The sequence below is a fragment of the Mustelus asterias genome, chromosome 22 (assembly GCF_964213995.1).
Source record: "Mustelus asterias chromosome 22, sMusAst1.hap1.1, whole genome shotgun sequence".
In the NCBI taxonomy this organism is placed as follows: Eukaryota; Metazoa; Chordata; class Chondrichthyes; order Carcharhiniformes; family Triakidae; genus Mustelus; species Mustelus asterias.
Genome location: NC_135822.1, coordinates 24119255 through 24144799, shown reverse-complemented (window position 1 = coordinate 24144799; position 25545 = coordinate 24119255). Strand labels below are relative to the sequence as shown.

Below are 25545 nucleotides of genomic sequence, written 5' to 3'. Positions count from 1 at the left end.
GTCTCCAGACAGGACAGCCAGTGAGATTCTGCAGGTCCAGGCAAGCTGTGGGTTACCGATAGTGTGACATGAACCCAAGATCCCGGTTGAGGCCTTCCTCATGTGTGCGGAACTTGGCTATCAGTCTCTGCTCAGCGACTCTGCGCCGTCGTGTGTCGTGAAGGCGGCCTTGGAGAACGCTTACCCGAAGATCAGAGGCCTTGACCGCTGAAGTGCTCCCCCACAGGAGGAAACCCACGCAGACACAGGGAGAATGTGCAAACTCCACACAGACAGTGACCCAAGGCTGGAATTGAAAGCAGGTCCCTGGCGCTGTGAGGCAGCAGTGCTAACGGCTCTGCCAATGTGCCGCCCCTTTATGAAATGTAAATGTTAATACTTAATGTGAGCCTACTTGTGACAGTAATGAAATAAACTTTTTAAAAAATGAATTTGATGATTAGATTGGCAGTTGAGTGCTATTTGAGATGTTTCCTTGGATCAGGGTGACAGATGCTGCCCGCAGGCTTCGGCTGTGTGGGTTTTTGGCACAGGCCTCGCAGCCATAGCAACCCCCTTGGGAGTGGGCCGAGAGGCGACAGCGCAAAAGCGGAAGTCGGCGTCAAGGAGGAGCGAGCCGTTTATTTTCGTTTAGCTTTAATTCTCTTTTTTTTCTCTCTCCTCCCCTCCCCCTCTCTTTGGTCGAGTAAAATGTGAGCGGTTCCAGGATCACTCCGGGTGTGTGGACTGGGGTCGGTGAGTATTGAGCGGGGGGACAAGGAGAGCCCGGAGGAGGGGGGAAGGCGGCTTCTCTCTCAGTCAGTCAGAGCTGCTCAATGTGAGCACAATGGGGCAAATGACAGGCCAGAAAATAGCAGCAGACAGAACATTAAATAGGACAGGGTAAAAAGGGGGAAGCATTAGCTGGATAAGGATTCTGTAATCATCAAAATAAATATTTCCAAGTGATGTAGTTTAACCTCTCTTTTTCCTCTCTCTCTCTCTTAGTCAGTTGAGTGATCCAGGATTTTTCTCCTCTCTATTGTCCTGCAGAATTTCCTCCCTTCTCGGTTGTAGGCTGGTGCACAGATCAATGGCAGCTGGTTGTTCTCTGGCACTTTGTCCATGTGGCCTTTCTTCGTGTGTGAGTCCAGTCTGTGAGTATTGCACTGATGTGGAGATGCCGGCGTTGGACTGGGGTAAACATAGTAAGAAGTCTCACAACACCAGGTTAAAGTCCAACAGATTTATTTGGTACCAAATACCATAAGCTTTCGGAGCTCAGTGCTGAGCTCCGAAAGCTTATGTTATTTGGTACCAAATAAATCTGTTGGACTTTAACCTGGTGTTGTGAGACTTCTTACAGTATTGCACTGGCCAGTGCATCTTGTTGTATGGCAGTAGCCCTGTTCTGGCCCATTCACCCACTTTCCCAGCAGGAGCTGCTGGATAGTGGTGGTCAGGAGCAGATTTATTCCATTTGAATTGTTCCTTTAGCGCAATCAAGGAGATAGATTGAGGACTTGCCCTGTCCACTCTGCGTGCGCATTGGCTTTGCAACTTCAAGAAAGGAATCTGCAACCAATCTGACCATTTAAGAGTCACAGAATTGTTACAGTGCAGGAGACCATTTGGTCCATCGTGTCTGCACCTGCTCTCCGAATGAGCATTTCGTCCAGTGTCGTTCTTAATCAAAAGCAAAATACTGCAGATGCTGGAATCTGAAACAAAAACAGAAAATGCCGGAAAATCTCAACATGACTGACAGCATCTGTGGAGAGAGAATAGAACCAACATTTCGAGTCTAGATGCTCTGACAAAGGGTCATCCAGACTCAAAACGTTAGTTCCATTCTCTCTCCACAGATGCTGTCAGACCTGCTGAGATTTTAAAACATTTTCATAGAAATCCTACAGCACAGAAAGAGGCCATTGGGCCCATCGACTCTGCACCGACCACAATCCCACCCAGGCCCCACCCCCACATCCCTATATATTTACCCACTAATCCCTCTAACCTACACATCTCAGGACACTAAGGGGCAATTTTAGCATAGCCTCAACCTAACCCGCACATCTTTGGACTGTGGGAGGAAACCGGAGCACCCAGAGGAAACCCACGCAGACACGAGGAGAATGTGCAAACTCCACACAGACAGTGACCCAAGCCGGGAATCAAACCCAGGTCCCTGGAGCTGTGAGGCAGCAGTGCTAACCACTGTGCTACCGTGCCGCCACCATTTTCTGCCATTCTTAGTCTTCTCCTGCACATTCTTCCTTTTCAAATAACAGTCTGTTTCCCTTTTGAATGCCTCGATTGAGCCTGCCTCCACCACAATCTCGGGCAGTGCTGTGTGAAAAAGCTTTTTCTCTTATAGCTTTAAATTTGTGCCCTCTTGTTCACGATCCTTTCACAAGTGGGAAAAGTTTCTCCTTATCTACTCTGTCCAGATCCCTCATGATTTTGAATACTGCTATCAAATCTCCCTGTCAGCCTTCTCTTTATTGAAAACAGTCCTAACTTCTCCAATCTGTCTTCATAACTGAAGTTTATCATCCCCAGAAGCATTCTTGTGAATCTATTCTGCATTCTCTTCAGTGCCTTTATATGCATCCTAAAATATACCCAGAACTGGATGCAGTACTCCAGCTGAGGCCAAACTAGTATAGAAGTTCAACATAACCTCCTTACTCTATGGCCCTATTAATAAAGCCTGTATGCTTTATGAACCGTTCTTTCAACCTGTCCTTTCAAATTCAATGACTTATGCACATATTCACCCAGGTTCCTCTGCCCTTGCACCCCCTTTAGAGTTGTACCCTTGTATTGCCTTTCCATGTCCTTCCTACGAAAATAAATCACCTCACATTTCACTGCATTAAACATTATCTGCCACCTGCCTGTTTATTCCACCAACTTGTCCATGTCCTTTTGGGTTTTTTATTTTCCTCTCAGTTTGCTATGGTCACTTATTGTCTGCAGATTTTGAAACTGCCCTGTACAGCAAGGTCTTGGTTATAAATATACATCTGGAAAAGCAAAGGTCCCACTGACCCCTGGGGAACTCCACTACAAGCCTTCCTCCAACCCCAAAATATTTGTTTCCTTTTACTCAGCCAACTTCAAATCCATGTTGCTACTGTGCCTTTCATTCCATGAGCCATATCTTTGCTCACAAATCTGTAGTCTGGCACTGTATCAAATGACTTCTGGAAGTCCATGTACAGCATTGCCCTCATCAAGCCACTCTGTTACTGCTTCAAAAACTCCAGCAAGTTAATTCAACATGATTTTCCCTGAAAAATCCATGCTGGCTTTCCTTAACTAACCTGCTTTGGTTCAGGTGACTATTAACTTTGTCCCGAATTGTTGTTTCTAGAAGTTTCCCCACCATAGAAGTTAAACTGACTAGCCTGTACTTATGCCTATCTTTACATTTTTTTGAACAAGAGGTAACATTAATTTGCTAGTTTTCTGCACCACCCCAGAGTGCAAGGAAGACTGAAAAATTATCTCTAGTGCCTTTGCAGTTTCCACTCTTACTTCCCTCAGTATCCTTGGATGCATCTCATCCAGTACTGGTACCTGATCAACTTAAATACAGATCCTCTTTAACATTCTTGTGTCTGAATTACCTCATCTTTTACTATGGCCTGGGTGGCATCATCTTCCTTGGTAAAGACAAATGCAGACTACTAATTTAATACCTTCAAAGAACAATACAGCACAGGAACAGGCCCTTCGGCCCTCCAAGCCTGTGCCGCTCATGCGCCCACTAGACCATTCTTTTGTATCCCTCTATTCCCAGTCTGTTCATGTGGTTATCTAGATAAGCCTTAAACGATCCCAGCGTGTCCGCCTCAATCACCTTGCTTGGTAGTGCATTCCAGGCCCCCACCACCCTCTGTGTAAAATACGTCCCCCTGACATCTGTGTTGAACCTTGCCCCCCTCACCTTGAACCCGTGACCCCTTGTGTTCGTCACCTCCGACCTGGGAAAAAGCTTCCCACTGTTCACTCTATCTATGCCCTTCATAATTTTATACACCTCTATTAGGTCGCCCCTCATCCTCCGTCTTTCCAGGGAGAACAACCCCAGTTTACCTAATCTCCTCATAGCTAAGACCCTCCATACCAGGTAACATCCTGGTAAACCTTCTCTGTACTCTCTCCAAAGCCTCCTCGTCCTTCTGGTAGTGTGGCGACCAGAACTGGACGCAGTATTCCAAATGTAGCCTAACCATCATTCTATACAGCTGCAACATCATATGCCAACTTTTATATTCTATGCCCCATCCAATAAAGGCAAGCATGCCATATGCCTTCTTCACCACCCTCTCCACCTGTGCTGCCACCTTTAAGGATCTGTGGACTTGTACACCCAGGTCCCTCTGTGTGTCTATACTCCTGATGGTTCTGCCATTTATTGTATAGCTCCCCCTTACATTAGATCTACCGAAATGCATCACTTCGCATTTATCTGGATTAAATTCCATCTGCCATTTCTCCGCCCAATGTTCCAGCCTATCTATATCCTGCTGTATTCTCTGACAATGTTCATCATTATCCGCAACTCCAGCAATCTTTGTGTCGTCCGCAAACTTACTGATCACACCAGCTACATCTTCCTCCAAATCATTTATATATATCGCAAACAGCAGAGGTCCCAGTACAGAGCCCTGTGGAACACCACTAGTCACAGACCTCCAACCGGAAAAAGACCCCTCCACTGCTACCCTCTGTCTTCTATGGCTAAGCCAGTTCTCCACCCATCGAGCTAGCTCACCTTTTATCTCGTGAGATTTAACCTTTTGCACCAGCCTGCCATGAGGGACTATGCTGCTGCTCCCATGTGTGATGTTAACTGGATCCATACTGGATGGTGAAGTCAAAACAAAGACATTTCTTTGCTGGAGAGAGTTATTAACTTAGTTCACAGTCTACTCTACTCCCCATTTCCAATGTCCCTGCTATCCCAATTTATAGGTATAGAAATGCCCATTACCTTTTTTAACAGTGTAATTGTATTAAAACAATGCAATTGCCATTAAAGCATATCAATTCTTTTTAATTACATTGTTATGTAAATTCCCTTTTGTTCCTAATCGGCCCTCCTCCTTTTACTACCCTTTTATTATTTACATGCCAATAAAAGACTTTGGGAATCTCTTTTGTTAGCTGCCGGTCTCTTGTCATACTCCCTCTTTGCTTCTAGTATTTGCTTTTTCACCTCTCCTCTGAACGTTCTTTATTCAGCCTGATTTGCAATTGTATTTTCTAAATGATATCTGTCATAAGCACACTTTTCTTCTTTAGAAACATAGAAAAACTACAGCACAAAACAGGCCCTTCGGCCCCACAGGTTGTGCCGAACATATCCCTACCTTTTAGGCCTACCTATAACCCTCCATCCTATTAAGTCCCATGATAGAAACATAGAAAAACTACAGCACAAAACAGGCCTTTATCATAATTTCTGTTTCATTTGTCATCTGGAGAGCTCTGGATTTGTTTGCCCTACCTTTCCCTTTTGAGGAAATATACCTTGACAGTGCCTGAGCTATCTCTTTTTGACGTACCCATGTTCAGCTGCTGTTTTAATGGAGTCAGGAATGAAATTGAGATCTTGCAGTCTGTGAAGCTCACCTACTCACTACCTTTGATGGCTATGACATTTGAACAGTTGTAATTTAAATATTTTTGATGTATTAGATGATTTTAGGTAATATTGACACCAGGTTTGTGCCAATCAGGCATTGAATCTCACCACACCCCCCATACAGCCTATTTTGCCTGTACAGTAACCCAACTTGTATGCAATGTTTCTATACTTGGTATCATTCAGATGAAGAACTGAGCAGATCAAATCTGCATCCAGCTCTCCTGGTGATTCTTTTGTTTATCCATTGAGCCATTGTACCAGGAAGACCTCGGGTTTGATACTCTTTGGCCGATCTCAGCAAAGGTGCTGCAGTCAAGCTCGGTGTCCCTGGACTAGGAATGAAAAAATCAACTAAGTTCCCCAAATGCTGGAAAGCGTCAAGTGTATGATTGAAGACAGGTTTGGTTATGGCAGTGATGGCCTTCTGGTTGAGTAGCCTGCCGGCACTCAGTGGCTGTCCTTGTGCCGAAACTAACTCTTGGAAACCTCCTGCATTGTCTTGTGAAGCCATAATCAGGAGAGATGGAGAGGAAAATACCTTACTCTGTTAATCCTCCTACCGTTTAACATCACCGCAAATCCGTCCTGAATGCCAACTGCATCATGTTTTTAAAGGTGGAGAATATTTATTAACTTTAACAATATTTTTGCATTAAGTTACAAGGGTGGTTATTCCTTAAAATGAGAACCGTAACTAAAAACTGTACGCAGTTTTCAAATAAATGGTCCGCTTTGAACAGGTTGCTGCTGTTGCATTTTTGTTTCTTAAACCCTCTTCCCAAGTTCTTTCAGCCAGAAATGGCTACCCTGAAGATTCTGCTGCTGTTCATCATTTATCATCACATGTCACTATGCTAAACGCTTCCGACAGACAGTGGGCGAATCAGTTTTGTAATTCAGCTTCTGAATGAAGTATTTTTTAAGGCCCCGAGTCATTTTGAACTCCTGACTCCTCTTGTTATGAATCATTGCCCTAATTTGTCATATTTCAAATCACTTTCAGAATGGCTGGTTTACAGTTGGCATCCTTTGGAAGGTTGCTAGCGCTTTTAGTCTTTCTGCTGATCACGCCTCTCTACCATGGAATAGAATTTGATCCTTACAGATCACTGGGAGTCAGCAGAACTGCAACCCAAGCAGAAATAAAGAAAGCCTACAAACAACTGGCTCGGGAGTGGTGAGTTTCTGCCTGTACTTTAGTTATCTTTGGGTTGGGGAAAAGACCTGTGTGTAGACTTTGTGTCCAAGGACTGCGTTTTTCCAGTGCAATGTTCATCCTTATAAATCTAGTCTGACATCTGAGGCAGGTCTTAAAGAAACACATGAAAGGGAATGTGGGGTCAGTATGATTTATTTTGCTGGCCTTTCAAACTTCAGGAAACTCTGGACAGAAGGTTTGAAAGCAGTAAAGCCTGTCAACACTAGAAACAAAATCTGTAGGTTTGTTAAAGCGCTGTACCATTGGTGAAGTTTGAACGACAATTTGATTTCATCTGAGCACCCCTTGTAATCTCTTTGCTTGTCGTATGAGGAACGGTTGATGACTCTGGGTCTGTACTCGTTGGAGTTTAGAAGGATGAGGAGGGATCTTATTGAAACTTAACAGGATACTGCGAGGCCTGGATAGAGTGGACGTGGAGAGGATGTTTCCACTAGTAGGAAAAACTAGAACCAGAGAGAACAACCTCAGGCTAAAGGGGCGATCCTTTAAAACAGAGATGAGGAGGAGTTTCCTCAGCCAGAGAGTGGTGAATCTGTGGAACTCTTTGCCGCAGAAGGCTGTGGAGGCCGGGTCATTGAGTGTCTTTAAGACAGAGATAGATAGGTTCTTGATTAATAAGGGGATCGGGGGTTATGGGGAAAAGGCAGGAGAATGGGGATGAGAAAAATATCAGCCATGATTGAATGATGGAGCAGGCTCGATGGGCCGAGTGGCCCAATTCTGCTCCTATGTCTTATGGTCTTAATCAACTTGGCTATTTGTTATTCTCTGTTTAATGGGCGGTGTTATATTTCCCGCTGAATGAAGGCACTGTCTAGTATGAAAAGATGTTGTAAGTATTCCTAGCTTGGTTGGTGAAAATTGTATGTCGCTGGAGCTCTCTAATGGTTTAGCGATTAAATGCATCATTCAGTATGTAAGTAAGCCATAAGGATTGCATTAGAGTGGACACAAGAGGAGAATTCGTGAATGTTGCTAGGAATCACGAGGAATGATGAATTTTAGCTTTCGGGAAAGACTGGTTAGACTGGGTGGTTTTCTCTGGAATGGAGAAACCTGAGGGAAGATTTAACTGAAGTGTATAAAATTATGAAGGATCTAGATAGAGTGGATGGGAAGGATCTATTTTCTTAGCAGAGAACTCCATAACCAGAGGGTGTAAATTTAAAATAATCGGTGATTGGAATACAGTGGAACGGAGAAAAGTTATCTTTCCGTAAGGTGGCGGGAGTCTCGAACTCGCTGCCTGAAAGAGTGATAGCAACAGAACCCATCATCACACTTAAAAAGTACCCAGAAATGCTCTTGAAGTGCTGTAACCTACAAGGCTATGGACCAAGAGCTGGAAAATGGGATTAGGCTGGATGACTTTTTTTTGGCTGGCAGAGACATAATAGACCAAATGGCCTTGTTCCCTGCCATAAATTTCTTAGATACTTTGAGGCTCTCCCAAGATAACCAGCGCTGATTTCAGTCAAGACGGAAGAGAAATATCTGTCAAGGTTTCTGCTCCTGATCGCAGTACTGCTGAAGAATACATGTGTATGGTCAGAATGGAGCTCACTTGCGATACGCTCTAAATGTTGGCAGACTATTTTCTTGTAATCTAGAGTCACAGATAACGAATGGGTACTTTGAGTTGAAATCTTAAGGGTAGCTGGGGACCAGTGGAATTGTTGCCGACAAAATTCACTGGGGGCGATTCTCCCAAAAAATTCAAATTCGCGTAAAAACTGGAGTATATCCCACTGTTTTTTTCTCAGCGGGAGTTTAAAAATGAATCTCCCACACTCTGGGCACTGCAGAGTGCACTAGCATGAATCAGTGCAAAAATCAGTGGGCAGGGCCTATTCCCGCTGGTGAGGCCAGCAGCATAGTGCTGAGCGGGCCACTGACGATTTATCAGTGTCGAGATCGGCACCCCGGATCCATCGGCTGCCCCGACCCGATCCCCAGCAAGCTGGCCTCCCTCACTCTGTCCCTCAGTCCAAAATGTAGAGTGGCAGCAGGACACCCCGTTCCCACCCCCATTAGGCCCTGCCCCTTGGTACTACCTGATGCCTGGTGGGCAGTGCCAAGATGCCCTCTGGGAATTGACACTTTGCCCCTTGGGCAGTGCCTGGGGCCCAGGCTGGCACTGCCATGGTGGCAGCGCCCAGGGGACAACCCCTCCCCCTCCGCAGCAAACCCTCTGGGGCCACAGATTGCCCCACCCCGGTGGAGTGAACCACTTGAGGGGCGGGGGGTGGGCCTGGAGATTTCCGTTTCGTGTCGACTAATTGGATTTAAATGATATTACAATGAGCAGCTGAATACATTATGCAGCTCCACGCTGATTTGCGGCACAGAGCTGGCATGCAGAGACCCGGACATCCAGAGCGAATCAGCCATCACTAGAGTCTCCCAGTCCACTATAAAAGCAGTGCAGCAGGATGGGAGAATTGCCCCCACTAGCTTTAGAAGGGAAGGGGAGAAAAGCAGCAAAGAAAAGCACACAACAAAATGAAAATTATTTTAAAAAATGTACAAGTCAGTTCTGTGTAGTTGGGCTGGTGGAAAAATCTTGCGGCAGAATAAGATGTGACTGTTTGTGTCCCTGTGGGGGGGAAATTGTAGCAATGTTTGTTTATTTTTCAGGCACCCTGACAAGAATAAGGATCCAAAGGCAGAAGATCAGTTCATTCAGATTAGCAAAGCATACGAGGTAATTCAAATCTTTGTGTAGAAATAATATAAAGATTTACTCATAGATTTCCTACAATGTGTAATGACTGAAGTCCATTGCTATTTGTTTGAGTTTTGTCAGGATTTTCTGAAGCCTGAATTATTTTACTCTATTGTTGCATAGATATTTCCTTAATGAATTAAGTAATAGTTCCTTTTATGTAGGTAGAATCAAGAATATCTTTCCATAAAAAGCAGTTCTTTGAGTTATTAACAAAAGATCAAGTGTCTCATCACAAATATTGTCTGGTCAGATGGGTTATACATTATATTTTCATTGTTATTCTATGGGGGAGAAGTTACAGTTCATACTGCTCCTACTGTAGACCCATTTACAATAGGTATTTTTTCTTATAGTCCATAAAGCCACTAAATAGACTCAGCACTATTGACAACCCTTGAGTTTCCCTACATTCTATACTATTTGATATTAGTTCATGTCCATGTGGAGATCAAATAAATCAGGATAATACCTACTTCAGGCGTGGTACTTCACATTCTGTGAATGTAAAAATGAAGACTCATATTTATATAGTTCCTTTTAGGACTACTCGACATCCCAAAGTGCTTTACAGCCAATAAAATACCTTTTGGAAGAATAGAATAGAATCCCTACAGTGCAGAACGAGGCCATTTGGCCCATTGGGTCTGCACCGACTCTTCGACAAAGTATCTTACCCAGGCCCACCCCTTACCCCATGCACTTGCCCCACTAATCCCCCAACCTACACATCTTGGGACACTAAGGGGCAATTTACCGTGGCTAATCCACCTAACCTGCACATCTTTGGACTGTGGGAGGAAACCGAAGCACTCCGTGGAACCCCACGCAGATACAAGGAGAATGAGGCAGCAGTGCAAACCACTGTGCCCCCATAGCATGGTTACTGTTGTATTGTAAGTAATATGGCAGGCAATTTGCGAACACAACACACTCACATAAACAGCAATCTGTTTTTGTGATGTTGATTTGAGGGATAAATATTGGCCAGGACATTGGGGACAACTCCCCTGCTCTTTGAGAGAGCGTCATGGGATCTTTTATGTCCACCGGAGAGAACAGGAATAGCCTTGGTATAACATCTTGTGCGAAAGATGGCACCTCCTAAATTGCTATCTTCCCTCACTAGTGCGCTGGATTGTAAGCCTTGATTTGTGCTTGCGCCTCTGGCATGAAACTTGGAGGCATGTCTGCTACAAACAGTCATTTAGGAAAACGTCTTCTCTGGTTATCCCTTTATCTTCAGATCATCTACCAGATTCATGTGCTATCATAGGAAGGAATCATCTGCTCTTAGGGCATACGTGTGCATTAGGACAATTTCCAGGTCCAGGCCCTGCTCTAACTGTCAGGATGCTTGCCTGGAAGATCTTCCTGGAGGCAACAATTGAGAGGCCCCATGGATCCACCATGATATCTGGTGCTTTTACCTTTAGATCAGCATCCCCTGAGGCTGTAGGCACAATCAGAGGACCTTCAGCCTTGGAAGGAGGGCAGCCCAGCTGCTGGAGCTGGGTGCTACCACTGTGGGCCTGGGAACATGAGGGCACATGAGTCAATCTTGATGCATCTGAAGGTGTTATAACTTTTGTTTTAAAGACTCTGGCCACGTTGTGAAACCACCCCTGTGGAGGGGAAGCCCTCCCTGAGGATTGTCAGCAATGAGTGATTGTCGGAGGCCTTGTGCAGCCCTGTAGACGAGTCACCAGCCAAGTCTTCAGGCCCCTGTCAGTCTTGTTGGCACTGGGGGCACCTGTAGTGGTATGCACAATCAGCCCACAAATAGGGAGTTAATTATACAGTTTGGTATCCAACTTTCCAGGTGATAACCCTTCATCTGTGAAGATCATCTGAAGGCAGGAACGTATTGGTCTGCTGACTCAACATCAACTTCTGTGAAGTTCTTCCTGGTCTCACTTTCAAGCCTGACCCCTGTGGAACTGGGAAGATCCTTCCATTAGAAGCAATTGTACCTCAGGAGACCATTGTACCTTTGCCAGATCTTTTAGTTTAGAGTTATCTAACTCGTCCTACTTTCCCATTTTGTTTTCCTTTGGCCTTTCATTTTTCCCTCCAAGTATTTATCAAATTTCTTTTTGTAATTTTTTGTTGAATCTGCCTCCAGATCATAATTCACTTTGTATATACAAAACAAATCCTCATCTCACATCTGGTACTTTTACCTTTAGATCAGTATCTCCAGATTATTGATGCTTCTATCACTGGAAACACTTTCCCTTTGTTAATGTTGATCACATTGAACATCTCCATCAAATTTCCTGAATTATTTTTTATTAATTCATGGAGTGCCAAGGCCAGTGTTTATTGCCCATTCTTAATTGCCCTAATTATCACTGCAGTCTATGTGATGTAGATACACTCTTGGTGTTACTAGTGAGGGAGTTTCAGGATTTTAACCCAGCGACAATGAAGGAACGCTGATATATTTTGCTGCCTGTGAAATATTCTAGCCAGACACTTCAACCAGTTTATTACTCATAAATGTGTTTACCCAGGTGCTCTTACTTTGAGACAAACAAAGGACTGTGGTTCAAACTTAGTTTTATTAAAACGCATACAAATTAAAGAAACAACTCTTACCCAATTAAGTTAACTTTTCCCCATGTGTCTGCTGCCCTTGTCCTAGGTAGAAGTTGTTCCAGGATTTTGATCAAGCAATGGTTGAATCCTCTAAGAACTTGATATCCTTCGTGAAGTGTGCCACCCAACTGAGCCGAGCTAGTGTTTTATAACAGTTTAACATAATTAGCTTGGTTTTGTACTTCAGGCTGCTATCAATAGAGGCATGAATTCCAAATGGCCTTTTTAACATCTTCTCAATTTGTCCTACACCTTCAAGGATTTGTGTACACTCCCCTCCTCTCTTCCTGCACCTCCTATATAATTGTATTGCCTTTTTTCATTCTCCCTAACAAAATGTATCCCTTCACACTTTTGTACATTAAACTTCATCTGCCAAGTGACTGCCCGTTTCAACTCTGCCCTCCTGAAGTCTGTTGCCATCCTCTTCATTGTTTACTACATTTCTGAGTTTCTGGTCATCTATAAAGTTTGAAATTATACGCTGTGCACCTTAGCCAAATCATCAATATATCTCTTTCTATTTTTGTATTTTCTTTTACATTGCAATCTTTATGCAACTTCCTAGAACTTATGAATTCAGCTGTACAAAAAAAATACTCTTTTTGTTTAGCTTAGTTTATTTATTAATGCCACAAGTAGGCTTACATTAACACCACAATGAAGTTACTCTGAAAATCCCCTAGTCCGGCACCTGATCGGGTACACTGAGGTAGAATTTAGCATGGCCAATGCACCTAACCAGCACGCCTTTTGGATTGTGAGAGGAAACCAGAGCACCCGGAGGAAACCCACGCAGACACGGGGAGAACGTGCAGACGCCGCACAGATGGTGACCCAAGCTGGGAATCGAACCCGTGTCCCTGACGCTAGTTCACAATGGAAAGATGATGGGCACAAATAGCTCCCAGTCTGTATTATGGGTGTCATTATTACACATCCCATGAAGTTAGAGTGAAAGCCTTGCTCACTGTGCCAACTGATGAACTCTTTTCTTGCTTTAGATTCTTTCAAATGAGGAGAGGAGGTCGAATTTTGATAAGTACGGAGATGCTGATGGACAGCCAGGGAATCTCCAACATGCGCAGCACCACTTCCGGGGTTTCCACAAATACGACAGCTTCTTCTTCGATGACTCCTTTTTTCAGTTCCAGTTTAATTCTGCCCGTGACTCATTCGACGATAAGTACTTACTGCATTTCTCGCAGTACATGACTGAGGTTGTGCCAGACAGTTACAAGAAACTGTATCTCATCAAAGTGACTTCCGATTGGTGTTTCAGCTGCGTTCACATTGAGCCAATCTGGAAGGAGCTGGTGCAGGAGTTGGAACCTCTGGGTATGTCAGCCTCAAAATAATCGATGACAAAGTTTCTGTTTGATAGGGGAAACTCTTCAAAGTCAAGGAGCACTTTTGATGGCTCAACAGGTGGTGCCGTGTTCTGATGTATAAACCAGAAAGGGCTTGGGTGCAACCTTTGGTCTCTGTTGTGTTAACTGATGTCAGTTGGATGCTGCAATTGGCCTCTGTGGCTCTGAGCTATAAAGGAGTTGAATGATCCCTGGAATGAAGAGCTTGTCGTATGAGGAACAGTTGAGGACTCTGGGTCTGTACTCGTTGGAGTTTAGAAGGATGAGGGGGGGATCTTATTGAAACTTACAGGATACTGTGAGGCCTGGATAGAGTGGACGTGGAGAGGATGTTTCCACTAGTTGGAAAAACTAGAACCAGAGGGCACAACCTCAGGCTAAAGGGATGATCCTTTAAAACAGAGATGAGGAGGAATTTCTTCAGCCAGTGAGTGGTGAATCTGTGGAACTCTTGCCGCAGAAGGCTGTGGAGGCCAGGTCATTGAGTGTCTTTAAGATAGAGATAGATAGGTTCTTGATTAATAAGGGGATCAAGGATTATGGGGAAAAGGCAGGAGAATGGGGATGAGAAAAATATCAGCCATGATTGAATGGCGGAGCAGACTTGATGGGCCGAGTGGCCTAATTCTGCTCCTACATCTTGCGGTCTTATGAATCGGTTGTGTACGGCCAATGGAAGAGGCAGAACCAACTCGACTCTGATGCCTTCATATAAATGATTTGATTTATTATTGTCACGTACTGAGATATAGTGAAAAGTATTGTTTCTTATATCGTAGAATCCAACAGTGCAGAAGGAGGCCATTCAGCCCATCGAGTCTGCACCGACTACAATCCCACCCAGGCCCTATCCCCATAACCCATTTACCCTGCTAATCCCCCTGACACTAAGGGGCAATTTTGCATGGCCAATCCACCTAACCCACACATCTTTGGACTGAGAGAGGAAACCGGAGCACCCCGGAGGAAACCCACACAGACACGGGGAGAATGCGCAAACTCCACACAGACGGTGACCCAAGCCGGGAGTCGAACTCCGGTCCCTGGCGCTGTGAGGTAGCAGTGCTAACCACTGTGCCACTGTGCTGCCGCTTGTACAAGCAAAACATACCGTTCATGGACTACGTAGGGGAAAAGGAAAGGAGAGGGTGCAGAATGGAGTGAGTTCAGCTTTAAAAGCACAGAATGGAAGTAAATGATGAAATTAGAGGGTATGCTGGGTGGTGACAGCTCGCAAGAAGTCGCCTCGCTCCAGCACCATCTTTTTTCGTTCTCTCTGTGCAGGATCAAGTGAAGAATGGCTACTTGGGTAACTGTGATAGGACAGCCAGAGCCTGTGGAATGGTCCCCCAGCCCCATAATCACTGCTTCCCGGAGGGAAAAGAGAAAATTAGAGGGATCGGGTTGTGGGGAAATAAAATGCAAACTAGTAAAGCGTGTCAGTATTCATGGAGTGACAGGGAATAAGTGATCTGTTGTTGAATTTCCTTTCAGGCCTTGGGATTGGAGTCATAGATTCAGGGTATGAGCGTCGTCTGTTAAATCACCTCGGGGTGTATCAGCACCCGGCAATTGTTGGAGTCATCAATGGAAGAGTAACATTCTTTAAAACCACTGTAGTTCGAGAAAATCTGAGACATTTTGTGGAAAACCTTCTGCCAAGCAACCTTTTGGAGCAGGTGTGTAGTCAAATAATCACAGCCTGGATGAGGCCTCACTGATTTTCTTGTGTTCATTGATATAAACTTTTATTGAAATGTTAAAAATTTCAGGGCAGTAATTATTATGATACATGTGCCTTGCCTTGACTTGAGTTAATGTCTGGTGTGGTGTTATGCTTTAGCAAAGTGTATGTGGAATATTTTAAATCTGTGGCACAAGTAGGTTATTCGGTGCCAAAATTTTCCAGTCTTGTCACCCTATAGCTAGTACACTCTTAGGCTGAATCACATAGTCACTTCCTACTTAGTACTGAAAAGGATACACGGTGATGAGCCATTGTGATAATTTGGGAAAAGATGTCATGGGAAAAAGACCAAAATAACGTTTTAGGAATGGAGGGATGATCTGAGAGTCATAAAACCCTACCCAAATAAATTAAAATATCGGTTAGCTGGCTGCATGTTACAAAATGGATTGAAACAATTGAGAAATTCTGACAAACTTTTAAAAGGTCATTAGAACTCAGTGACATAAATGTGATCATTCATTCTCCAACAGATACATAAATCTCTTACTAAACATTTACACTCTGATATGAAGCCAATTGAAAGTACAATTGATGTTGATGCCAAGATTATTCGGGTCAGCTTTGCACTGTGTTTGAAAGGAAAAATGAAAGGCAAATTTGTACTTGTATGACACCTTTCATAACCTCAGGGTTTCACAAAGTGCCATGCAACCAACGTATTATAGCCTCTTGTAGGAGACACAGCACAACAAGGCCCCATAAACAAGAACAAATTATTGACTAGGTCATCTGTTTGAGCTGTATTGTTTGAGGAATAAATATTGACTAGGACACCAAGAGAATTCCGCTGCTTTTCTTCAAATAGTACCATTGGAACTTTGTCTACTTGAGAGATAGATTTGACTTGGTTTAACATCTTATCCGTAAGAGATTCATGGGATATGGGCGTTGCTGGCTGGCAAGCATTTATTGCCCATCCCTAGTTGCCCGAGGGCAGTTGAGAGTCAACCACATTGCTGTGGCTCTGGAGTCATATGTCGGCAAGACCAGGTAAGGATGGCAGATTTCCTACCCAGTAAGAAGTCTCACAACACCAGGTTAAAGCCCAACAGGTTTATTTGGTAGCAAATACCATAAGCTTTCGGAGTACTGCTCCTTCGTCAGATGGGACTCCATCTGACGAAGGAGCAGTGCTCCGAAAGCTTATGGTATTTGCTACCAAATAAACCTGTTGGACTTTAACCTGGTGTTGTGAGACTTCTTACTGTGTTCACCCCAGTCCAACGCCGGCATCTCCACATCAGGATTTCCTACCCTCCAGGACATTAGTGAACCAGATGGGTTTTTCTGACAATCGACAATCAGTAGATTCTTTATTCAAGAATTTTTTTCTTTGAATTCAAATTCCAACATCTGCCGTGGTGGGATTTGAACGTGGGTCCCCAACATTCACTGAGTTTCTAGCTTAATAGTCTACTGATAATACCACTGGGCCATCACTTTTCTTGTAGTACTATGCAGAAGTCAGCCTGTGTTTTTAATTCATTTGTCGGATGTGGGTGTCGCTGTCTAGGCCAGCATTTATTGCCCCATCATTAATTCTCTTAAAAAGGTGGTGGTAAGCTGCCGCTTTCTACTGCTGCAGTCCATGTGGTGTAGGTACACCTACAGCACGGTTAGGGAGGGCATTCCAGGAATTTGACCCGGCAACAGTGAAGGAACAGCGATATCCTTCCAAGTCAGGATGGTAAGTGGCTGGAAGGGGAACTTCCCGGTGATGGTGTTCCCATGTGTCAGCTGCCCTTGTCCTTCTAGATAGTAGTGGTCGTAAGTTTGGAAGGTGCTGTACAAGAAGCCTTGCCGAGTTCCTGCAGCCCATCTTATAGATGGTACACGCTGCTGCCACTGTGGTTTGGTGGTGGAGGGAATGAATGTTTGTGGCAAGGGTACCGATCAAATGGGCTGCTTTGTCCTGAATGGTGTCAGGTTTTGTGAGGGTTGTTGGAGTTGTATTCATTTAGCCATGTGTCTTGCCTTCTGACTTGAGCCTTGCAGATAGTGGACAGGCTCTGGGGAGTCAGGAGCTGAATTACTCGAAGCAGGATTCCTAGCCTTTGACCTGCTCTTGTAGCCACTGTATTTATATGGCTAGTCCAGTTCAGGTTCTGGTCAATGGTAAACCCTAGGATGTTAATATTAGGGGTTTCAGTGATGGTCATGCCACTGAATGTAAAAGGGCAATGGTTAGATTCTCTGTTGTTGGCAATGTTCATTGCCTGGTGCTTGTGTGGCGCGATTGTTATTGCCACTTGTCAGCCTGTCCATATATTGCCCAGGTCTTGCTGTATTTGGACATGGACTGCTTCAGTACCTGGAGAGTCACACATGTTGCCGAACATTGTGCAATCATCAGCTAACATCCCCACTTCTGACCTTATGGTGGTAGGAAGGTCATCGATGGGGCAACTGAAGATGTTTGGGCTGAGGACACCTTACTGAGGAACTTCTGCAGTGATATCCTGAACTGAGATGATTTGACCTCCAACAACTACAACTATCTCCCTTTATGCTAGGCATGCTCCAACCAATGGAGAGTTTTTCCCCTTGATTCACTTTGACTACATTTTTGCTAGGGCTCCTTGATACCATACTCAGTCAAGTGTTGCTTTGATGTCAAGGGCAGCTACTCTCACCTCACCTCTGGCATTCAGTCTTTTTGACCATGTTGAACCAAGGTTGTAATAATGTCAGGGGCTGAGTGACTAATGGAATCCAAACTGAGCATCCATCGGCAGGTTATTGTTAAGCAAGTGTTGCTTGATAGCACTGTCAGTGACCCCCTTCTATCACTTTACTGATGATTGCGCATAGACTGATGGAGTGGTAATGGGCTGGGTTGGATTTGTCCTACTTTTGTGTACAGGATATATTTTTCCACAATATATATTTTTCCACAATGCCAGTTAGATGCCGGTGTTGTAGCTATATAGGGACAGCTTGACTAGATTGAAGATTGTTGCCAATGGTTCAGCCTTATCTTTTGCAATGATGTGCTGGGCTCACCCATCATTGAGGGAGCTGCCTCCTCCTCCAATGAGTTGTTTATCCATCACCATTCACGAATGGATGTGGTATGGTTAGATTCACGAATCGCTTAGCTCTGTGTATCGCTTGCTGCTTATGTTGTTTGGCATGCAAGTAGTCTTGTGTTGTAGCTTCAACAACTTAACACCTTGTTTTAGGTATGCCTGGGTATTGCTCCTTTTTCATTATATAATGTACTCTGGTCCCTGGAGCGGGACTTGAACTCACAACCGTCTGACTCTTGAGGCAAGAGTGATACTACTCAGCTAAAGGTTTGGATTTTCAGTGTAGATGGTGCAGTCAAATCCTCAAACTGAATTGCAACAACAGGGTAATGGAAAAATGGGCTACATTCTCCTGAGATTTAAAAATGTAACTAGATAATTGTATTATATTTTTAGGTAACCAACAAGAATTATATGCATTTCTTGTCTGCATGGGAACAAGACAACAAGCCTCGTGCATTAATATTTCACCATAAGTATGCAGTGCCACTGTTGTACAAGGTAATGCATCTTAAACCATTTGTTGTGAATTGCCATGTATAATGATGAAATGGTGCAGTTATGCATTGCTTTCATTTGTGCCAAGAGTTCATCTGAATCTGTGACTTTCTTTTTTTTTGTGGTCTTTCTGTCATCTTCAAAATATAGAGTCATTATGACACAGAAGGAGGCCATTCAGCCCATTGAGTGTGCACCGACTCTCTGAAAGAGCATCTTGCCTAGGCCCAACCCTAACCCCGTGAATTTACTATAGCTAATTCACCTAATCTACACATCCTCCTGGACAGTGGGAGAAAACCGGAGCACCCGGAGGAAACCCATGCAGACATGGGGAGAATGTGCAAATTCCACACACAGTCACCCAAGACCGGAATCGAACTCTGGTCCCTGGTGCTGTGAGGCAGCAACGCCAACTACTGTGCCACCGTGCTGTCCCTCATAGGCAACAAAATTCTGATCATTAATACTCATTGCATTAAAAAGCTCCTCCACATATTCCTCCTTCATCTCTTACTCAAAATCTTAAATCTGTTATCTAGTCCTTCTACCATCCACCACTCAAAACAGATTTTCTTTTGATTTTTAAGCTCAAAACATCTCCGCTCTGTGAATTATTCTTCCACTCTTTACAGAGGTGATGGTATTGTTGAGGGCAGCAGAATCTTGTTGCAGTAATATTATCGGAGCTACTTTAGTAAACACAATTGGAAAAATCTCACTCGCATTTAAATGATGACCATTGTTAATGAACCATATAAAAGTATAACAACTTCAGGCGCTGGAAATCTTTCATTTAATCCCTAAAGCACATTTTAATTAATTTAAAATATGCAATATTTTAGTTTTAAAACTCTTTTCTCTAAATAAATTGGTCTGAGATGTTTCTCTTGAAAGTGGTTATGTTATAGAATTTTTCATATTTAAATATAAGTTATTGTAATTATAGAGCAGTTACGGATCTGCTGGATCTTTAGTTCCCCACTTTTCGTATGTGGGACATTCAGTGTCACCTTCAATGTCTTGTGCAGATGAAGGAATATAGTGTGAATATCTACCATAATTTTTAAGTGCAATTCACTGATTGGATTAATGCACACAGAGATTGTGGAAAATGATTATGTTGCTATTCTGACTGACGTACACTTTTCTTCCCAAAGCTGATTGCCTTCCAGTTCAAAGATTATGTTAAGTTTGGTTTTGTGGAGACTGGGACAGAGATGACTGAGGAAATCCTGGCTCACTACAGTATAAGTAGTTACACCTCGACCATAATGATTTTTAAGGAGAATGTAGACAAAGCAGCTGATATCATTCAGGTATGTACTGTATCATCTTTTTTTGAGTATTTCTATTCAATGATATAAACAGAGGACGGCACCCAAGAATAGTCCCAAATTTTTCTCAACATTAGTCTAAAAAGAACTACCTTTTGTTTTCGCTGCCACATCCAACAAATACACTTTCGCCAAAAAAGAGAACTCCTAATTTATTTTCACCACTTTCCCTTTCCTCCTCTGAAATGCTGACACTGGAATATAGCCCCATTGGTCTTGACTTACTCTGGTATTTTGCACATGTGGCCAGCCTTTGTATATGAACCATCGCTGTTCCTTTTTCTATGGTTGAGCGAATATTGACATTCACTATCACTGTCTAAGCTTACAGAAGAAAAATGGCTCGATAGCAGAGAAAGACTATGAAAGTAGCTCAGCAAGAATCTGTGCCTTCAGCAAAGACTGGGAGGAAAGGATAGCGGGGGAGGAATTATTTAAAAAAGAAACTAGATACAGTTGTGCTCTTGGTGCTGGGAAAGTAATTCATGGTTTTGAATAATTTCTTACAGACCAAAGGATTAAAGAAACAAGCAATAGATGAATTTATTTCTGGTAACAAATTCCTATCGGTTCCTCGTCTTACAAGCCAGAAACTTTTTGAGAACTTGTGCCCTCTGAAACAATACCGTCAACAGAAAAGGTAACTGACTAGCAGCAATTATATGTGTGTTTTCTTTGGATGTTGGCATAAATTTGCCTGATGATAGCTGGATCCGACTGTTAAGGGGTGCTAAGAATTGCAATGCTGACCTTTGTGCTGGTTTCCCGGTTCCATCTTGCCTCCAAACCATTTTCTTGTCGGCAGGATGAGCCTAACCAATTAAGGGCCTATTAATGCCTGTTAATGGAGGCTGCCTAGGATTTTCCAGTCGATCTCCTGGTTCCTGGAAGGGGTGGGGACCAATTCAGTAGCTTGAGGTGGCCTCCCAGGTGCTGTTGGGTATACTGGGACACTGCAAGTAAATCAGTATCATCAGCATCGTAAACTTCTGTGCCAATGCAGAACAGATATTTGTGGGTTGATTCAAAAAGTAATAGATTCATCCTCCTCACTTTAGTGGAAAAGAATGTTCTAACATGGCATTTGTTCATGTTGATTCTAAGGGCATCTGGCATCAAGTATCTTCTAGTCCTTGGGACTCCCACTCTGCTTATTTGATCTCATCTCTTGTATCTATTTTGAGACCTTCCCAGTAAGCAATATTGCTGAAGGCAACGCCCAGATGACAAATGAATGACTGTTCGATTTGCCACATCTGTTTAAAATTTTAAGGAATGTATTAATTTTGTGTACTTAGTTTATTTATCGCATCTCTTGTCTGTTAAATTTTCACTTGGTGATTCTGGCCCGATGTAACGGGTGGTTGATTTCACTTACATATTTCTGCAGATATTGTGTCCTGCTAATCCTTCGAGAGAAAGATGGGTTACAGGCTGCGTATCGCTCCTTTGTCTCCTTTGCCTCGGTGAATACTAAAGCGACTCTGAGATTTGTTTATATCTATCCAGAACGTCAACCAGCATTTGTTAATGCCTTGCTCCCACCAGCACTGAGAAACAGTCCTACACCATATGTGAGTAGAACAACCTTTATTGAGTCCACTTTTAAGCTGAGTTGCTGCTTGATAATGCGTCCATGTTTGTCATTTCCATCTACGTGGGCCACTAGTCTTTACAGCGTACGTAACTACAAGCATAAAATTAACTGTCCAAAATCACATTTTATATTTGATTATGAGTGAAAAATAGTTAATAGTAATGTGGCCGATGAGCACAATTAATTTATTTGGGATTCCTCTGTCAGCACAGATGTGATTTGTTCAAAATACATTGAAAAATATGAATGACAGACTGTCACAGGAATGTTAATCAGGAGTAATAAATTTTAGCTGTATATGCCTATCAATCAGTAGTCTTATGTTTTTAAGTTTGTTGTCCGGTACATCACCTATCACATTATTTTGATGGAGAATGCATTGTTAAATAAATATTTATACACAAATCCACTTCAAATAGAAATGACTTTTTATTTTATGTGTGGACACCTGATATTTTGCCAAAATGTATTTTTTAATGTTTGCCGGAGAGTAGACTTGAACTTTTCACTGGTGAAGATGAAGCTTGTTTGCGCGTTGGAACAGATGAGCTTGAAATGGTAGAAATGAATGTATCCCAAAGAACGAACGGAGATCATTCAAACCTCTCAGCTTATTCTACAGTGAGCCCATCTCTTGAGGTTTTTCTGCAGGCAGACCATCTCCGATCTTATTGCGCAAACTCCAAAACTAAACCAGAAACCCTTTTCAGCCCAGCCCAAAAGTAAAAGAACTTGCATAGGCGGCATGGCGGCACAGTGGTTAGCACTGCTGCCTCACAGCACCAGAGACCCAGGTTCGATTCCCAGCTTGGTCACATTCTCCCCGTGTCTGCGTGGGTTTCCTCCGGGTGCTCCCGTTTCCTCCCACGGTCTGAAAGACGTGCTGGTTAGGTGCATTGACCTGAACAGGCACCTGAGTGTGGCCACTAGGGGAATTTCACAGTAACTTCATTGCAATGTTAATGTAAGTCTTGTGACTAATAAATTAACTTTACTTTTATTTTTATAGCACTTCTCACATCCTTACGATGTCCCAAAGTGCATCCTAGCCAGCAAGTACATTTGAAATGTAGTCACTGTTGTAATGTTCTAATGTAATACTCCCAATCAATGGAATCACTCAACAGAACTGTTGAAATAATTCCCACGTGAGAAGCTACTTAGCCACTTATTTCTTGTGTTAAATGATCCTCTGGACCAGTATTGAAGTCTTTCCAATTTCCAAGTCTGTTTCTTCCCTTCAAGTATCAGGATTTAATTCTGCGGTTTCTGAACTTTCTAAGCGTGACCTCTTAACTAATGCAAATTTCGTAGAGTCATGTTACTGCTCCTGTTTAAAAACCCTTGCCCAATATAGAGTTTAGTAGTTATGTCTACTTGGCAGAACTCATCACAACTGAATTAAATGAAAGAAGACATTCAGGAACAGGAAAGAGATCTTTAGTCCCTTTGTCTTAGATTAGTCACAGAGCTGCTTGCTCTGAAAATGGTGAAAGAGTATCTCCTTCGTCAATATCCTATACCTTTATTTCATTGCCCTCCATGTGTTGTCCTTTCACTTTTTACATAAGTCATTTTTTAATGACTATTTCTTTTTTCCAAAAAAATCTATTGAATAGGTTGTGATTCTACAGCAAAGCAGCACTCCAGGGAAAGTATTCTATAAACTACTCGTAAGTGGATGGAATGGGAATGAGGAAGACAAAATGCAACTATTTAATGAACTGGATCAGTTAACAGGAATGGGAGAGCACAGGCTCCTTTCGCAGGATGGTGTATTACCTGAGCTAAATGATGAATTTGCACCAGTAAGTATTTTTATTATTACCCACTCAAATAATTGAGTTTGTCTCTGTTACATTTGTAGTCCTGATAAATTGTTGGAACGCAATGAGGAGACAATGGGCGGGACAGACAGTTGAAAGGTTCGTTTATCTCTGGTGGGAATTTCCGGTCCCAGTGCGGGCAGAACCGGAAAATCCTGCCTAATATCTTTGACCCAAATCAAAAATTGATGATGCAATGCGGAAGTACTGAGCCAGATTTTACTGCCAGGTAAAATTGGTGAGGATTAAGATTCCCTAACGGTTGGATAACCGAACTGTAGCCAGGATTGCCAGCAGTGGTTGAAACTATTGCTGGAACTTCTGCCAGTTGACAGATACGATGTTTGCAATTTTAATGAATCCATTTCAATGGTTGATTACTGATCCCTCAAGCTTACGCTACATGTCATAAGGAGAGTGACAGCAATTTCTGGCCCAAAGAAATCGAATGAACAGATTGCTTTTCACAAATTGGCTGCTTCCCAGTCGCCGCTTATTTGTGGTGACATCAGTCCATTCCATCGCAGCATTATCACAAAACAGGCAGCTGAACATTTAAATGCAGCTTGAGGACTGGGGTGTTGGGTGGTGCATTTCAAATATGGGAGGAACACACTACTGCTGGTGCGGTGCATTTACTGGCCATAGTTAGATCAGTGTCGGGAATGAAGATGGAGGTAAAATAGACGTGAGCAGGAAGATCCACTTTAGCAAAATCTGTCAGTTTTAAAGTTGATCTGACCACTGTCTGCAGGAGACAGTGAAAGATAGTAAAAAACTGAAAGAAGCTACAGTTATCCTTAACATAGAAACTAGGAGCAGGAGTAGGCCATTTGGCCCTTCGAGCCTGTTCCACCATTCAGTACGATCATGGCTGATCCTCAATCTCAATGCCATGTTCCCGCTTTCTCCCCATACCCCTTGATGCCATCAAATCTCAAATAGAATCTATCTCTTTGGTGAACCCTTCATTAAGGACCCAATGGACTTTAAAATGGTGAGATTTCGAATAATAAATAGATGCAGCATAACAATATGTATAGAATATGCATTGAGTTTATAGAACCAAGTCCAAATGGGTTAGAGGAATTGCTTCAACTCACCTTTTGAAAGTGCAGTCACATAAACATTCAAGAGGTTTTACACACGCCCCAAGTTTGGGCTATCAATGGCATTCAATCAAGAACTGGAATGCTTTTCTCCCGGGTTATCAGCCGCTGTGTCCAGGAAATTGATTGATTGTTCATTCAGGAGACTTCCAGGCAATCTGGGAGGGTTGGCAACCATAACGCAGCACTGAGTGTAGCACCGTCCTTGGAGAGATGTTCAATTCTCCGAATCCTTCAGGAAAATGTGATGATGCGACTTTCATCATATCACTACGTAATAGATCATTTATATTAACAGATGATGTTTGCATTAAGCTCAACAAAGAATAGATAAGCAGCTGTCCTTAGCTCTGCTTCTCCTCGTTTTCGGGTACATTATCCAAGTCCTTCACTGTTTCCCAATGTTGGACTATAAGGTTTAAAATTGTGCAACAAGAATGTTAGATGCAAGAAACTACCGGATAACTTTGAAGTTTTAGTGTTTGCTGTCCTATAAATAGAAACCAGTCAAAAGAGAAAGTAAAAATCCTCAAAATTGTTCTTAAATGAGTATAATGTTCCACCAAATATATTATAAATTCAGTGTAAGTTCAGGTTTATCCTGCTATATATTTTCTAAAGATTTTTTTTCCTCATTTAACCACTACCCTTATGATACAGGTTTTAAGACTAGTAAAAGGTACAACAGTAAACACCATCTAAACGTATATGAGTATATTGTTCTGTTTGAAAATCTGAATAAGGGTAAATTTACATGCGAGGTTCAGCTCAAGACATTTTTGTTTCAATTTGATTCATCAGTAAATGGCTTTAGCACACTATCTACACTAATTCATCCGC

The 25545-nt window shown here is 42.9% G+C and overlaps 1 protein-coding gene across 6 annotated transcripts in view; it reads left to right on the top strand.

Moving 5' to 3' along the window:
* The first annotated feature begins 582 nt into the window (after positions 1-582).
* dnajc16 (DnaJ (Hsp40) homolog, subfamily C, member 16) overlaps positions 583-25545 on the top strand; it is a 47424-nt gene continuing 22461 nt past the window's right edge. For 2 of the 6 annotated variants that reach the window (XM_078238939.1, XM_078238937.1), the window contains exons 1-11: positions 601-735; positions 1033-1136; positions 6645-6818; positions 9501-9567; positions 13194-13527; positions 15054-15238; positions 18735-18839; positions 19997-20155; positions 20683-20813; positions 21564-21747; positions 23390-23578. In XM_078238939.1, coding sequence (XP_078095065.1) covers positions 1105-1136; positions 6645-6818; positions 9501-9567; positions 13194-13527; positions 15054-15238; positions 18735-18839; positions 19997-20155; positions 20683-20813; positions 21564-21747; positions 23390-23578 — 1560 coding nt within the window. In that variant the 5' untranslated portion in view covers positions 601-735; positions 1033-1104. Of the gene's footprint in view, positions 736-987; positions 1137-6644; positions 6819-9500; positions 9568-13193; positions 13528-15053; positions 15239-18734; positions 18840-19996; positions 20156-20682; positions 20814-21563; positions 21748-23389; positions 23579-25545 lie in introns of all 6 variants that reach the window. The other 4 variants (XM_078238938.1, XM_078238941.1, XM_078238940.1 and 1 more) reach the window with 4 other exon arrangements.